Source organism: Podarcis bocagei (genome assembly GCF_964188305.1).
Source record: "Podarcis bocagei genome assembly, chromosome: 1".
NCBI classification, from domain to species: Eukaryota; Metazoa; Chordata; class Lepidosauria; order Squamata; family Lacertidae; genus Podarcis; species Podarcis bocagei.
The window spans coordinates 141,629,295-141,647,171 of record NC_138125.1 but is presented as its reverse complement, the minus strand read 5'-3'; the positions used below and the strand labels follow the sequence as shown (position 1 = coordinate 141,647,171).

Sequence of the window (17,877 nt, the reverse complement as noted above, 5' to 3'; positions counted from 1 at the left end):
CCAGATGTTGCGCCCGGTGCAGCCGCCCCCCCCCTGCACCCCCCACACTACGCCACTGAGCTGAATACATTTTTGTTCTGGCAAAACTTTTCCAACTTGCTCAATAGGTCCCTGCCATATAGATGTCCATTTTGTATTGTTTTAAACTTGCATTATGTTTGTGTGTTTGTTATGTTTGCACACTGCATTGTAACTTTTAAATATATATTTTATCTATTGGGGGCATAGGTGGAAGGTGATTAATTGATTGGTTATAATGGCAGTGATAGATCTAGGAGGACCTCCAAACTCCACACCTGCTCTTTCAAGGGGAGTGCAATCCCATCCAGAGCAGCTGTACAACCCAATTGCCAGACCTGGGAACTGTCCACTGCTTCTTGTCAGCACTCCATCTTATAAAACCTCCTTGTCAGGACTCAACAATTTATTAGCTCTAATCCAGCCTATGATTGCATTCAGGCACCAGTTTAGGACATGTGCAGCTGCTCTTGATTCAGATGTTATAGAGTAATAATATTCATTCCATATAACAAATAATTTATGTATACTGTGTTATCTGTATGATGTTAGGCGCTCTGAGCCTGGCTTCTGCTGGGGAGGGCGGTGTACAAATAAAAATTATTATTATTATTATTATTATTATTATTATTATTATTATTATTATTAAGCTGTGCTTTTTAGTTGGATGGGAAATTCCTTAAACAGCCCTATGTGATCCAAACACCGAAATGAGGTGGTTGCCCATTGAACTCATTAGAAACATCTTGAGCTAGAGAAAGTTGGAATCAATGGGACCTAAGTTAGGGCAAATCCAATTCTGTGTTTGAAGGATCTGAAACAGGAGAGTGCCCTCACCCTTCATGAACACCCTCTTTCCTAGACCCATTCTAAAAAAATAAAAATAAAGTAAAGTAAATAAAAAAGTGCGACCCTGAAGGTAGCGAAGTCTTCCTTTGGAAGCAAGCACCTCCTATTGCTTCACAGTTCTAGCTTTCTGCATCTGATTTATTTCCCGTCTTTCGAAAAAAAAAATATGGTCGGATTGGCAGGTGGACGATTACCTTGCGACAATCTAGCAAGGGCTGGGAACTATTACTCACTGGAAATAAAGCGCGCGCGCGGGGGGGGGGAAGCTTTGGGTCATGACGTGTTGGGTCTCTTTGCGGGATGAACTTAACAGTTTGTGGCTATAAGTAGGCGAGGGGGCGCCCAGACTGGGGGTCTGCTGTGTGCCCCGTGGCCCTGGGAGGCTGGCATCGGCGGGGTCGGCGCCTGGCAGCCTCGCCTGGTCCCCTTGTCGCTCCGCGCCGGTCGCTGTCCACGGGGGGAGGTGCTGAAAGGGAGAAGGACGCCGGCGCGCTGCGGGCATCCTCTCGTCCTTGGCTGCCGCCGCCTCCCCGCGAGCGGCGCTGATTTTCCTCCCCCCGCTGCTTGGCTGCTTCTGCCGCTTCTGCAGCCATTTTGCAACCAGCAGAGCCGGAGGCAGGGGCAGGCTGCCGGCGGAGCCGAGCGATGGGCTAGCAGCAGCTGTTGCGGGCAGGCGAGCCGGCGCCATGGTGAAGAGGAAGAGCTCGGAAGGCCATGACCAGGAGAGCGGCCGAGGGGTCCCGCTGCCCATCCAGACCTTCCTATGGAGGCAAACCAGGTAAGAGAGAGTAGGGGGCGCTACCTGCGAAGCCTCGCTGGGGATGGAAAGGCTGGCGAACCCCAAGCAAGTGCCTCCTCCTCCTGCTACAGCAAAAGGGGGCCGTGTGTGCGCCCGGCTGTATGGCGCTTGTTTCCAAGGGCTCGCCGTCAAATCAAGAGGGCTGAGGCTTTTTCCTTTTCTGATGAGAGTGCTGCGTGCTATAAGGGGTACTTCGCGCTTGTTTTTTAGAATTAAGGTGCTTCCACGTTTTCTCCCCCTCCCTGGCACCTGATGCCGTCCTCCAGCTGCAGTCAGACCCAAAGGCTTCACAGCAGCTCTGCCAGTCCCCTCGGTGAGCCACACTGGTCTGTAGAACCGGTTACATCAGTCGTCCCTGTGAGCAGCACAGTCCAGGAGAAGAAACCCCTGAAGCAAGCTATCAAACGTCAGAATGCATCTGCCTTTGAGCGGTGATGCTCTCCCACTGCCACCATGGCACAGCAACAAGCTTTTGCTTCAGAGTGTGGTGAATGCTGGGCTTGTGGAATAGGCTAGTTCACCAGCTATGGCTGTTTCAGTATAGAAATAAGCCTGGCTACAGTATACCCTGCTGTAGCAACCTCCAGGTTAGATGACTGTAATGCACTGGGGGGGGGGGGCTGCCCTTAAAGACTGTTCAGAAGCTGCAGTTGTTGCAAAGGCGATGGTCAGTATGTTGACCGGTGCAGCTGCTTGGAACCAGAGAACAATTCTGAAGAGTTTTTCACTGGCTGCCTACATGCTTCTGAGCCCAATTGAGGTTTTAGTGTTTATGTACAAAGTCCTGAATGACTTAGGACCCAGTTCTATGAAAGAATGCCTCTCAGCATTTTCCTGCTCAAGATTTAAGACCTACCAGCAAGGCTCTTCTTGTCATTCCATCACCAAGTGACACCTGTGGTGCTTTAGCTCAGTGAGGAGCCTTTTTGGTGCTTGTACCCTGGGGGTGGAATGCTATTCCCTCTGAAGTACAGCATTATTTAGCTTCTGCTGCCAGATGTAAACCCATTTCTTCCTCCAGGCCTTTAGTGGAGCTGGGTGTTGACATGCTGAGCTACCTGGCATTGTTAGCTGAAGCAAATTTAGTTATTCAGGTTGAGGTAGTTTTATTGTTTTATTGTCTGATTTTATTGTATCTGTTTGTATTGGGTTGTAAAACCAATGGCACTTCTACTCAAAAGAGACCCTATGAAATTAATAAGTATTAATGATTATACTTAGATTTAATAACTTTGGTGGGCTTACTCTTAGTATAACTAACATTGGATACAACTCATTGTATTTATTTGAATGTGACTCATCATGAGATTGCTTGCAGTGAAGGGAGGGCTATAAATATTATAATGAATTAATTCAATTTATAACATGTTTAAGTCACTTTGCACAATTTTGTTGTTCACTACTTCACAGCATAACCTTACATTGAAATGGAATCCTGAAGACTTTGTGAGATAAAGCATGGAAAATGTCAGTTTACTATGATTTACACACAAACGAAATTATATTTTTTAAAGTACAATGAAATTAAAGCCATGCAACATCAGATGTAAATATATAAATATATAACTACAATTGGTATCACTTATACATCCCATTGCTTCCAGTCAGATAAATCTGATTCTGAACACATCGTTAAATAATCCATTAAAATCAATGAGAGTGAAAGGTGTTTCACTTTGACTGGATAATGCTTAGTATATTTATGAATATAGTATAGAATATTTGTTAACTTCAGAAAATTATTGTTTATCGTTTCATTTGCCTTTATAAGCTCAGACAAACAAAACAAAAAGCATCACTTTGCAATAGATATATTCAAAAGATCTCTTCCTCCACACCTTTAGTGGAGCTGGGAGTTGAGATACCGAGCCATCTGGAGTATATAATTATAGTCCATCAAAGGCCTTCATAAATGGAATTGTTTGCATCTGGTGCTTAAAAAATATATAGTGAAGGAGACTGGTGAACATCCCTAGAGAGAGTGTTATACAGACAGGGGCATCTTCCGCCCACCCTCACAAAAACTGCCCCCAGGAAAAACCCCTCACCACCTCTGAGAAAGGAGGCAAGACTTCAGAAAATGAAATTAACCAATGTCTTCATGTTCAAGAAGTTGGTGCTTCAGCTACCTGGGCCTCAGGCATTAAATGAGGCAAAGGGCTGTATTGTGTGAGTTTGGAAAGGGGACATTTTTGGTATCATCTCACACTCATTTGACATTTTTCAATTAAGTTTGTTCAAGTGTTGCATTATCTTCTTCTCGTATGAAAACAATATTGACTTCTTTATTATTGGACTGATCCTACAGAGCAGGCCATGCCTTAGGCATGTAGAGGAGAGTTTACAATGGCTTCCACCTCACATTAGATCCCAGTACTAGTCACCTTTCCTTGCCACAGCATCCTAAACCAGCCTTCCGCAGATTGGTGCCCTCCATATGCTGGCTGGGGCTGATGGGAGTTGTAGTCCAAAAATCTAAAGAAGATGGCAGCTTGGGGAAGGCTGTCATAAACATTTCCCAGGCCTGCTGGATGACTGTTATGAGTGGGTTACCACTGCTGTCCACTCACCTACACTGCACATATTTACCCTGAGACTCCCAAAATTGAAGCCTCTGATTGAATGGGTCTCCCTTGCTTTTCTTTAGCGTCAGCCCACCCCACCCTCACATGTACCATGTACTGTTGGGAAAGGGAAATCCCTCTGTCTCTAGTCCTTACTGTAGCCCCTGCAGAAATCTCTCAGATGCAGCCACATGGGCCTATTTGTCAGCTTTGTAACATGCAGTTTCCTTGGGACCTTGGCGTGTGATTTATTTATATAGCCACAGTGCTGTAAGTAATTATGCCATTGTAACCTTTATTGTAATTCAGCATGTTTAACTGTGTTATGTACCTATGACCATTCCTTTGACAAACTTCTTTTTTCTCTCCTCAGTGCATTTTTGAGGCCCAAACTGGGAAAACAATATGAAGCTTCATGTGTGGTATGTGACTTTCATATATATATATATATATATATATATATATATATATATATATATATATATATGGATTTGCATGCATTTCCTTAATTTTAGTAAAGGAAACTGGCAGACTTTTGTTAAGCTCAATGGCCCAAATGTAGCACTTGCCTTACCATGGCAAAAGTAGCTAAGTACAAACCAATATTACTATATATAAATTTATTATCATGATTTACACTGTTAGCTGTTTAATACAAAAAAAGTTTCCATTATTATGTACTGGCAAAATCAATATAATTCCGACAGATGAGATTCTGAGCATGAAGATTGCAGAGGGTGTGTGCTCATATCCATTGCAGAATCCCTGTCAGTAAGGCTGGTAGACAGGTTTTATAACATCAGGAAGAACTTTCTAGCAGTAAAAGCAGTTTGGCAGTGGCACAGCCCCCTAGGAATATGGTGGACTCTCCTTCAGTGGAGGTTTTAAAGCAGAGGCTGGATGGCCATCTGTCAGGGATGCTATGGTTGAGATTCCTGCAGTTCAGCAGGTTGCACTAGACGACTCTTGAGGTCCTTCCCAACTCTTCAATTTTATGATTTAATGAACTCAGTTGTTCTTGAAGCCTTTTGGTTCTGGCTTTTGCTAATATAGGATATCAGCACCTCATGTCAATCACATATCACTGATGCAGATGGTTATGCCTTGTTGTGTTTGCTGGACCTCATCAGACATACTATGAATGATGCCCTCTAGCTTAATGCATGAGTTTTGACTCCCTATGCTCTTCTGTTCAGTTGGCACAGCTACAAATGCTACTTCAAAGAAATATGACCCATTTCTTTTCAGGCTTCTAGCATATGACCTTGATTTACTGAATCACTCCTGCAGAGCAAATAAATCATTTACTGCTCATGCTTTATATATCATGTGAGGAAAACACTATTTTCCTCACTTTCTCAAAGTTCTTGAATTCTATGCTATACTGTTTCACACAGCTGAAATGTGGGGTTGTGGGAATTGATGTTTCAATGCACTCTTCCATATCAAACACTCCTCCCCAAGCATGTCAGGACAAAGCATCCCAGTTAGCTTCCCTTGTAGAGGATTTTGTTTCGGTCTGCATTTTTGAGCAAGCTGTTCTCCCTGTGCAAAGGTCAGAGGGGGCAGGGTTTCTGTTGAGGCAGGTGATTAGCTGTGGGAGGAGCTTATTGGAGATAGCAGGGCAGCGGCGTGCGCAGTTTTTTTTAAATATTTTATTAGGTTTTCAAACATAAAATAGAAAATCACATATCAAACACACAAAATCCCTTCACCAAAGAAATAACAAACAGAAAAACAAATACAATTGCACCAACAAACAATATAAAAGAAGAAAAAAGAAAAACACAACTGTTCATAACATTTTTTATATAACTAACTGGACTTCCTCACATCTCCCTTACCCTGCGTTCTCTATAATAAAAATACCAGCAAATTATTACCTTGTTTCATTCCTTATTTTGTGCTTCTCAAATGTTATATTTCTAGACTTAAAGTGATTTTTGTCAATTAATTGTAACTTAAATTAAACATAATATTTCTTTAAGTTTCGATCTTTTCTTACATATCACTTAATTTTCTATGTCACATAATCAAGTTACTGGAACCATATTTTTCTGGGTCGTGCAATTTTTTAACATTCATACAGCTTGTACTGTTTTTGTAGATAGTCTTTAAACTTTTTCCAATCCTCTTCCATTGTTTCTTCACCCAAATCTCGGATTCTGCCAGTCATTTCAGCCAGTTCCATATAGTCCATCAATTGCGTCTGCCACTCTTCCAGTGTGGGCAAGTCTTGTGTCTTCCAATGCTTTGCAATAAGTATTCTTGCTGCTGTAGTCGTGTACATAAAAAAAGTTCTGTCCTTCTTTATCACTTTCTGGCCGACAATGCCCAAGAGGAAGGCTTCTGGTTTCTTAGTAAAGGTATATTTAAATACCTTTTTTAACTCATTATAGATCATTTCCCAGAAGGCCTTCACTCTTGGACAAGTCCACCAGAGGTGAAAGAATGTCCCTTCAGCCTCCTTACATTTCCAACATATATTATCAGACAGGTGATATATTTTTGCAAGCTTGACTGGGGTCATGTACCACCTATATATCATTTTCATAATATTTTCCTTCAAGGCATTACATGCCGTGAATTTCATTCCGGTGGTCCATAACCTTTCCCAGTCCTCAAACATGATGTTATACCCAATGTCCTGAGCCCATTTTATCATGGCTGATTTGACTGTCTCATCCTGAGTATTCCATTTAAGCAGCAAGTTATACATTCTTGAAAGTACCTTAGTCTTTGGTTCTAACAATTCTGTCTCTAATTTCGATTTTTCCACCTGGAATCCTATCTTTTTGTCCAAATTAAAAACCTCTTTAATTTGAGCATAATGTAACCAATCTTGCACCTTATTCTTTAATTTCTCCAAGCTCTGCAACCTCCAATTGTCTCCGATTTTTTCTATTATTTCCCAATATTTCGGCCAAGCCTCCATATTGAGTCTTTTTCGGGCCTTAGTTTAACACAGTTTTTAGTTTTTCGGGCCTTCTGTTTAACACAGAAACAAAGACGCTATGCAGCCCTTGGTGGAGTCTGGAAACCAGGTTAAAATGGGGCCAAAGAACACATACCCTGAGTGTAAAAATTACAAAATTACTAAATATTGCATGGCATGCCAGCCCCCAGAGCATGAGCACGAGTACCTGTGTCATTTAAACATACGACCTCTTTTTGTTATCATAGAGGCGGTTCTGTAAATTTGACATACTTTTACAAGTAGCAGCAAAAGGGAATTTGGAATATATTTGCAGACCTGTGTTGTGTGCGTACCTCACGAGTCTTTTCAAGATTGCATCTTGCTAACTGTGATTGTATGATGAATCTGTTTCTAAAGACCCCCGTTAACACCTAAAAGCCACCTCTCAGACGCAGCACAAGGTGGAGGAGGAAACACAGGACAGTATGTGCTTTAATTATAATTTGCAGCTTTTAAAACTTAAAGGGGTGTGCAAGTTAGATTTTATTATAGATCTCAGCTCAGTTTAAAATAAGGATGAGCACACTATTTGATACCAAAATTGGTTTTTGCACTACACTACCTTTCTTCTGATATATTTTTGAAATGCGTATAATTTTTATTTGTAAAAGGGATGAACAATTGTGTCCCAAATATTATGGGGAAGGTGTTGAAGTAGTAAGAGCTGGAGAAGGTAGAGGGAAGTAGAAAAGAAGGTGGGAGGTAGAGAGAGGAGAGAAGTGAGAATGTTGGAACAGGAGAAAAGTTGGGTAATGGGCTGTAAAGACGGTTGAGTGTTTATGCTGATGAGTATTAATGAAAGTAATATATTGATGCTATTATTGAGAGAGTTTACTAAATATAGTAAAAGCTGAATTGCAAAAAGGCTGTGTGTGACCAGCGACACACTTAGTCAAAGTCTTGCATGTGCTGTTAAAATGCACTCAGATTATTGGTTGAGGTTTTCATGAGTAAAAACCAGCTTTTAAAGAATTCTGAATTAAGAATTAAGAATTTTATGGAGCAGCCCTCTTTTTGGCTGGCTGGACAGCTAACCATCCATAAATTAAAAGCAAGATTAAAGACCTGGAATGTTGTTTGTACTTTTTTAGTATGTCCCTCCCATGAAAGATACTCCTTGGACATCTATTAATTGAAAATTGAGATGGCTCTGAGTGTACATGCCAGGAGAGGTCTTAGGCAAAATAATTTTTATTTCCCTGTTTACATTAGGCTGTGGAAAGTGTTCCAAAACAAACATCTTATATGAGAAAGGGAGATATTGAAGCTCTTTGTGTTGATTGAACCTCCAAAGTTGTCAAATGCATTAGTGACAGCAGAATCAAGATGTTGATAGACAAATACCTCAATGCTTATTGATACAATTACACCCCCCCCCCACACACACACTAGAGGACTAGTGGGTAGATCCAACCCAATATTTGCGTGTTAATAATGTCTACAGCTTCAAGAGCAAACAAAAGCTCTATTAGAGGCTCTTTCCTTCAACTATACAATCTTGCAGGAAGTGCAGAGAAAGTGGAACTTGGGTTTTCAAACCAAAATGCTAAGTAAAACAGAATGATGTGAACACTGGCCCAACTGAATGCATGAATGTGTGAATCCATTTAGGAAGAGTGTTGGGGTGAAATAGCAAATGTGTGCATTGGGAAACTGGGACCTTAATTCATAAAGCAAATAACACCAAGCAAGCTTTGTCCTTCAGCAGAATACACTTAAGATACGGTGTACACAAAGCTACAGTGATACACAAAAGCTACAGAGCTTTTCTCTAGTGTAGGATTTGTTTACATCCTCTGTAGCATACGCAAGCAGGACCAAAAATGCAGGAGGAATCAGATGCCACATTTTGAAGTAGGTGAAGGCCCCACTGCCTGTATTCGTTCTTTTGTGGTGTGTGCCTTTCTTTGTGGTTTCAAATATGAAAGTTATCAGGCACTTCTTCTTATCAGGGCTGCTGATGTCATATGCTTTCGTAGCCTTCTCCGACATGGTGGTGTTCCCTAAAATGTTCCTAGTGCTCTAGGTCAGATATATAGTTTCACATTATGAAAAGGAACAAGCAGGAACCTTTCCCCTTCCTCAGCCCCTGAGGGCTGAGCCATCTCACTGTTTAGACACCCCTAAACAGTGTCTTGCTTGGTACCTGCTCTCTCAACCCCCCCCCCATCTACTCTACATAGGATTGAATTAACTAGATATGAAGAGAGAGAGAAAAGAGTTGGTGTTAAAGAGTTGAATTGCACTCTGTCTCCTTCTGTGTGTGATATATACAGATGCAGAAATGAGTTTATATTTAGTCAGCATGAGTTGCTTATTCCTCCTGTTTGATAGGAATACCCTTTCTGACTGTCATCAGATGTCTTCTTATAAGAAAATTCAGCCATACAGCAGGTAGCACTTAACTTATTGTTGTACCATAATTCTAACTGAACTACTGTCCCAAGTCAATTAAGCACGTGAATATGTATATCAAGGATTAAATTATTTGCAGAGAAAATAAAATAATAATTGGGGAAAACTAGGAAGGACTGTCCTATAGTTTATTTAAAAGGTCAATCAACTTCTAAATGCAGCCCAACAGAATCTGCAGAAAGAATTTAAAACAGAAGCATATCTTAAGAGGCAAAGGTAGGATAATCACGGTAATACGCTACCTTTCGAGAGGATCTCATTCTTTAGTGATTTAATCTCTGCTAGCAATTTGTGTGTATATTCTACAATCACATTTATCCCTGCAGAAGAGCCAGCATCTGGTACATGTTTTGTATGTGCTTTTAAGCTTTCTGTTTGTGTGAATGATTTCAGATGCCAGATCATCCCCTGTGCTACCTTGTTAACGTACTTCCTCTTTGTGTCAGTGTCACACACACACACACACACACACACACACACACACACACACCAAGAGAGAGAGAGAGAGAGAGAGAGGATGAGAGGGGGAATGATGTTGGGATTGAATAATTTAGAAAGGACTTAAGAAAAGGAGGTGAAGTAGACAAAAGGACAGTAAAAAAAAAGGGTGTTTCAGTATATGAGATCTTATAGCGATAAAGTGGGCATTTGGTCCTTTGGGCAGCAGAGTACAGGGATGGGAATTGGCTGAAGAAACAGAAGGCATTAAGGGGGTAATGGGGCCCTTTGGATGTCCAGCAGTCCTTTGTTGGGCTCAAATTGTCGTTTTGTGTGTGTGTTGAATATATGCTATATGGTGATTTGTGGACCTAGTAGGTATCTAAAGCCATTTGTACATGGTGAAATATGTTTTTATCAAGGTAATTTTATTTGTCTGGAAAATTAACCACTACGGAACAAGGTTTGCCTCCCTGCATGTGAGCAGTAGTGGCGGCTGCCACTGACTAAAAGAGAACTGACAGGTTCACCTTTGGACAAGAAACTACGTGCGTCACTCCTCATGCTGTGCCAGCATTGGTGGACATGAAAGGAACTTATTTTTCTATCCCAAGCAGAGATGATGAAGCGCCTAGCAGCTGACTTATACTGCCCATGCACCCGCGGTTGCAGCTGCGAATTACTGAGACTCTTAACCTGGTTACCTATGGGAGAGGATGGGCCTCCAACACCTGACTGCATATATTCCAGCAGGCCTGATTTGAAGGATGAAGCAAACCCCAGGCAGTATCAGATTAGACTGCTACGATTGATCTACACCAACCCCTTCGACTCACCATCTCTTGGTGCCCTACAGACACCGCCTCACGCTTCTCCTCACCGCATCGGCTCGGCGCCCACCAGACGACTGCCCTGGAAACTGGCATCTCTACGCACGGCAAGAGAAAATTCCAGTGTGGACTAAAAGAGGACATTTTCTTTTCTTTCCCTTTGAATATGTAGCTTTGTATATAGCTTTGTGGGAGGTACCCCAGGTATTAGAAGAAGAAGGTATTAGGAAATAGATATATCCCTGTGCCCAAATGATGCAGGTAGGGCTGTGGGGGGACATGGTTTTAGCCAGGATGGTAGTCTTCTTATTTCTGGCCTTCACTGTGCCCACACCACTTAAGGTAACCCAGCAGCTAATGAGAGAATGGGGTGCCCGCAACACGCAGAAATGGAAGCCTATTCTGCAAAACTGAACCAATTGCACGGTCTGCACCCGGAACCTCTCGCACTCTGTGACCTACAGATGCTTTGGGAAGAGTACCCCTCCTCCCTGTGCCTTGGAATGAGTCCTCAGTTATGGCCCCGATTTGGGTTCCACCGGATTTTGGGCTGCATTAAATTTGACAGAAGGAGCCTGTGGCTTTAACATTTCTGACCATGGTGTAGCTGTTTGACACCTGGCAACAGAAAGAGAGAAAGTAGCCCATGCTCCTGTCCCAACCAGGAAGGGATGGGACATGTCTTGGTTGACTGAGTGGCTTCCAAACCTTGGGTGGCTTAGAGGACTTGTAATGATGTTAATGGACTAATCTTGCTTCTTTTCTGCTCCTGTATACACTGCTTAAAGCAATGCTTGCAAAATATGATGCGTAAAAGGATGTCACGAATGATTCGGCCCCAGATTATAGCAGTGACACCAGTACCTTGGGACGAGCCGAAAGGCTGTCCAAAAGAATAGGAGGGAATGAAGGAATGGGTTTCCCAAACCCAAAACTGACTGTACAGGCATTTCTAAACTGCACCAAAATCCCCATTTCTCCTTAGCTAAAATGCATAAACTTTAGCCGTTGAGCAAATGCAAAACAAGAACACATTTCTCTTCCTTATCAGTTTGACGGCAAGACTGGCCTTGACTTTACCAGTAGAACAGACACAGACATATCTTATGTTCTGACCACAAATGACGGGGAGACCCAAGTCTGGGACTAACGCCAGAGCATGTTCTCAGAAGTAGTGACCTCTTGCTCCAAGATAGGAATAGGAACAGGAATATCCTTTTATGGTCAGGAGTGCAGGAAGGAAATCCCTTTTGTGGTTGAGAGTACCAGAGCAGGAACATATGAGATGTCAACCTACGTATACAAGCTGATGTGGTTGGAAGGAGGGAGAGGGTGCCTGGAGGATATAAATACTGCATGAAACTTGTGATTTCTTTGGACTTGCTGTGGACTCACCACGCAAGTGCCTTCTGCTATCCGGAGAGCAGAATAAACTCTTTCTTTGAACCAACTCGGTGTCATTTTGACTTCCTTCCTCCTGTCACGGAGCAACGCAGACCCAATCGGTGAACTCCAATAAGGCTACATTAGCCTCCATTGATGATAACCATCTTGGGGTCTTATTTTCTAATAAGTCTTTGTATTTTGTCCAGACAGTAAATATTGATTTCCTGACAATATGGTTTTTGAACACTTTATGAACCTTTACCTTGTCGTACCACAAATATGCATGCCATCCAAAAGCATTATTGAACCCTTCCAGATCTAGGACATCAGTGTTCTCTAAGAGTAACCAATCCTTCATCCAGCAGAAAGCTGCAGCTTCATAATATAACCTTAAGTCCGGCAGGGCAAATCCCCCTCTTTCCTTTGCATCAGTTAGAATTTTAAATTTTATTCTGGGCTTTTTGCCCTGCCAGACAAACTTAGAGATATCTTTCTGCCACTTTCCAAAACATTCCACTCTGTCCACAATCTGTAGGGTTTGAAACAAAAACAACATCTTTGGCAATACATTCATCTTTATAGCCGCAATTCGACCCAACAAGGAAAGTTTCAATCTTGACCAAGTTTCTAAATCCTTTTTAGTTTCTGACCAACATTTTTCATAATTATCTTTGAATAAGTTCAGATTTTTAGCAGTCAAATTAACCCCTAGGTATTTCACTTTTTAAACCACATTTAACTCTGTCTCTTTCTGAAACCTTTCTGATTCCAAAGGTGTCAATTTTTTTCCCAAAGCCTTAGTTTTTTGCTTGTTCAGTTTAAATCCTGCCACCCGACCAAACTCATTAATCAATTCTAAAACTCTTTTCGTACTAGATTCTGGCTCCTGTAATGTTATAACCAAGTCATCTGCAAAAGCTTTAAGTTTGTACTGTTTCACTCCGACCTATATTCCTTGCACCAACCGGTCCTCCCTAATCATATTCAAAAGCACCTCCAGGACTGAAATAAATAACAGAGGGGATATGGGGCAACCTTGTCGTGTTCCTTTTTCAATTTTGAACTCTTCTGTCACCACATTGTTCACTATCAAATTAGTTTTTTGCTCTGAATAAATTGCCTCTATTCCATTTTCAAACCCCCGTCCCACTCCCATCCCTTCCAAGTTTTTCTTCATAAACTTCCAAGAAATGTTGTCAAAGGCCTTCTCCGCGTCAATGAAAATTAACACTGCTTTTGTATTGATATTAGTTTGCAAAAGTTCCAAAATGTCAATAATATTCCTAGTGTTATCAAACAAATGTCTGCCTGGGAGAAAGCCTGCCTGATCTTTATGAATTACTTCATTTAGCACTTTTTTAAGTCTACTTGCCAAAATATCTGCAAAAATTTTGTAATCCACATTTAGGAGTGAGATGGGACGGTAGTTCTTAAGTTGAGTCTTTTCAGTTTCCAGTTTAGGTATCAATGTGATGAAAGCTTCTTTCCACGATTCCGGTGCCTTCCTCCCCTCCATAATCTGGTTACACACCTCCATTAGTGGTTGTATCAAGAAGTCTTTCAATGTCTTATAATACTTGGAGGTTAGTCCATCTGGCCCTGGAGATTTGCCTAGTTGCAATATCTGAATGGCACCCTCAATTTCTTGTTGTGTTATTTTATAGTTCAGGATTGTTCTCTTTTCCTGGGATAATTTTGGTAGTCCATTATTTTTTAAAAATTGGTCTATCTCAGTCTCTTGCGTATAAAGTTGTTTAAAGTATCTCTGGAAGCACTTTCTAATTTCCTCAGGTTTCTGGATGTTTCTCCCTTCTATCTCTAAATTTGTAACCATGTTCAATTTTTGTCTCTTTTTCAACTGCCATGCAAGCAGTTTCCCACACTTGTTTGCTGATTCAAATGATCTTTGTTTCATTAATTTGATTTTCCATTCAACTTCTTGATTTATCAATCTAGCATATTGTGCTTGATGGAATTTGATTTCTCTCAGAATCTCCTGTGATTTTGGTTTTGATCTTAATTTTTTCTCACCGTCTCTTATCTTCTCTAGGATCTTATCCTTTTTTTCATTCCAAAGTCTTTTCTTTATCGTATTCTGTTGTATCAGAAACCCTCTCATAACAGCTTTACTTGCGTCCCAGATTACTCTTTTCTCCACTGTAGTGTTCAAGTTTATTTCAAAATAGTCTTTTAAAGTCCTTTGGGCCTTCTTCACAATCTTCTGATCTCTTAACAAGGTGTCATTCATTTTCCATCTGAAGGAACCGATTGGAGTAAGTCTCATTTCCACTTTCATAGTGTTATGGTCGGAGCAGGTTTTTGGGCAGATTTCCACTTTTCTAGTCTTAGGTGCCAGCCCTCTAGTTATCCATATTTGGTCGATTCTTGTCCATGACAGATGGGCTTCAGAAAAGAATGTTCCTTCTTTTCCTAGGGGGTTCTTTATCCTCCAAATGTCAACCAAGTCCATATTGTCAGTTCAAAAAAAGTTTTAGGTAGTCTGCCTTCTTTTGTTAAGTTTTGATTTTGTGACTTGTCCATGTTTGTGGAGACCACCCCATTCATGTCTCCCATCATGATGATGTTGCTATAGTCCAAATAATCCAGCATGGTCTCATGCAGTTTCTTGTAAAATTCTGATTTCCCCTCATTCGGTGCATATATTCCTAATATCAAAAACTTTTCTCCTTGAGTCTGAATCTCAATTGCCAAAATTCTTCCTTGCTCATCTTTGAATAAAAACTTTGGTGATAGGCTCTCCTTTGCATAGATCACCACTCCTCTTTTTTTGACTCTGTCTGATGAAATAAATTCTTGGCCTAGTCTTTTGTTAATTAACATCTTTCTGTGGAGCCTAGTCACATGGGTTTCCTGCAAGCAAATAATGTCCAATTGTTCTTTCTTCAATATGTGAAATATTCTTCTCCTTTTTTCCGGGGAATTTCCTCCATTTATATTCCAGCTAAGAAGCTGCAGACCAACATCCTGGATCAATCTTTTAGTCTTGTGGTGGCGTCTCCTCCTTTGGGTCTTCCTGACCCGAGGGTGTAGGTATAGGATGTGGTGGTGGCCAAGACCCAGGTCCTACAGTCCCTTTCTGAAGGTCCTCTCCGTGGTCGTTCACAAATTTTTGTTGATCTTCTGCTGTTTTGATTTTAACTTTCTTTCCTTTGAAGTTGAAGGATAATCCTTGAGGAAATTCCCACCTAAAGGGAATTGAATTGCCTTTCAGTAGTCTTGTTAATTCTGTGTATGTAGCTCTAAGGTCCAAGAGTTGTTTCGGAATATCTTTGTAGATTTCTGCTCTGGTGCCTTGAATAACAAGTGATTTTTCAAAGTGAAGGCCTAGTATTTTGTCTCTCTCTTGCTTGGATCTCAAAATGATCAAACAGTCTCTGGATCTGTCCTTCCTCACCACTCTTCCCAATCTAAAAGCACTTACGATTTTAAAATCCTTGTCTTCTTCTATACCCCAGAACTTTGAAAATTCTGATGTCAGATAGCCAATCAAATCCCCCTGTTCAAGTTCTGGGATGGCTCTCAATCTGAGATTATTTTCCCTATTTCTCAGTTCAACCATAGACAGGTAAGCCTGCTGTTCACTAATCTGTTTGTGTAAAGGTTTTACCTCCACCTGTATTGCCTCGGCCTTCTGATTGGCTTCCACGGCTTTTTGATTAGCTTCCTCAGCCAATTTGCGGTTTTCTGCAGTTGCTTCCTGAAGGTTCCCAATTGCTTGTGTATGTTGAGCAACTTGTTCAGTCAATTTACTAATAGTGGCTGTAGCTTGGTCAATTTTGGACGAATGCTCATCCGCCTTCTTATTTAGACTTTCCAATTGTCCCAAAATTTGTTCTAAGACTGCTGCAGATCCTCCTGCAGCCATATCCTCTAATGATGTCTGCTCAACTTCTCCTTCTTGTATCCCTAAAACAGCTGGGACAGATGATCTGCGTGGCTGAGGAGTCAGAGTTGTTTGTACCAGTTGTTTAGCTTTCGCTTTAGCCAATCTTGTTTTTCCCGCACCACTCATTCCAATCCTGTCTACGTGCCAAGGTCAGGCTATGTGCAGTCCCATGGGAAAGACAGTTCCAGAGAGTAAACAACAAGGCAGCAAAGAATCAAAACAAAACACAATTCCCAGACAGTTGTAAATCCAAAATCCTCTAGGGGGAGTGCAGCAGTACTTCAGAAGAAAGAAAAAGTTATTCCGCCATTAAAGTCCCAGCAGTTAAAAACACATTGAAAGGATCCTTCAGCTTCCTTTTGGCATGCAGAACTTTCCCCAAGGTGAAACAAAGTCTCTAAAGAGCTGCGAGAAACAGTTTCCCCATTTGTATCCAAACTGTAACGCTCCAATGTAGCACTTTCAATAGTAAAACAGTTTCAGCAATTTGACAGTTCTTTTTTCTCCTGGCAGCCCGTGACTTTGGGCTTCTCCGTCATTTATAAATCCACAAAGGAGGGGGAAAGTCCAATCCAACACCAACAAAAGTAAAACAAAATTGTCTCTCTTAGTTTCTTAAAAGCAAATTCAATTGTTGCACGATAATCCACACTTTTAAAGCCCTTTTTAAAGCGCTTCCAGCTTGTCAAAGTCTTTACTTTAATTCTTTAAGCACGGCTGGGAGACGGACTTCCTGGTTGCGTCTCCCGCTTTCAGACAAATTCAATCACTTTAGTCCCAAAATTTTTAAGTTCCCCTACTCATGGGTTTGTAGTTTGGAGTCTGATGTTCCAGGAAAAAAGGTCAGCGCTCATCGGCAGCAGCCGCGCGGCTTCACTTCCGCAGAAAGAGCGATCAACTCACAGCACCGCTCCCCCTTCCACGTTCCGGAGCCCCTTACAGGGTTCCTTCTTCGTTTCGGGGGGGGCTTCTGGTGCCCGCCGAGTCCCACGGCCACAGGCTCACTCTGCCTGTGGTTTATCTTTATGGGTCTCCGCTTTGCCGTAGCGGACGACCCGTTTCTGCGGAGCTCCCCTTCACAGCGCAAAGGGGACCGCCATTGCCGTTTCGTGACGCCTCCGGAAGTCCAGTTAGATCCATCTTTTAGGGGAGCTAGTCTCAAACGTTTGTTGGGGGAGACCTAGGTTGGTTTTTTTTGCGGGGGGAGTTATTTGTCCTGTCTTCACGCTTTTTATGATGGAGGACCGCTGTAGCCACCCCCAACGACACGTTCTCAACATGGAGGGGGAGGAAACAGCTGCAGTCGCATGCGGTTCCTGCGCAATGTTTGCCATCTTGCCAAAGGTTGCAGGCAGCTTTACCTGCAGCAATTGCATGTTGATTGCCCTCTTAAAAGACAAAGTCCAGCAACTGGAGGAACGTGTAGCTACGCTCCAAAGAATTAGAGAGCTGGAGCTCTTCTTGGAAGCAACAGAGCACACCGTCTCCACCAAGGAGGAGACAGGGGACTCCCCTGAGAAGGAGGCTGGTTCACCAACACAGGAGCCAGATATATGGAGAAACGTGACTCAAAGAAGTAGGAGGCCCAGGGTTCGCTCTGATTGTTTAGAAATACACAATCGCTTTGAGGTCCTCTCCCCTAGCATGGAAGACGAAGAGCAGACTCCATTTGAGGATCTCTCCCTCATTACAGT

The 17,877-nt window shown here is 42.0% G+C and overlaps 1 protein-coding gene across 14 annotated transcripts in view; it reads left to right on the top strand.

Annotated features, from left to right (window-relative positions):
- Positions 1-1,130: 1,130 nt before the first annotated feature.
- The window catches only part of UNC80 (unc-80 homolog, NALCN channel complex subunit), a 160,464-nt gene continuing 143,717 nt past the window's right edge, over positions 1,131-17,877 (top strand). For 10 of the 14 annotated variants that reach the window (XM_081189824.1, XM_081189832.1, XM_081189828.1 and 7 more), the window contains exons 1-2: positions 1,131-1,645; positions 4,604-4,652. In XM_081189824.1, coding sequence (XP_081045950.1) covers positions 1,554-1,645; positions 4,604-4,652 — 141 coding nt within the window. In that variant the 5' untranslated portion in view covers positions 1,131-1,553. Of the gene's footprint in view, positions 1,646-4,603; positions 4,653-17,877 lie in introns of those variants that run through there. The other 4 variants (XM_081189823.1, XM_081189831.1, XM_081189830.1 and 1 more) reach the window with 2 other exon arrangements.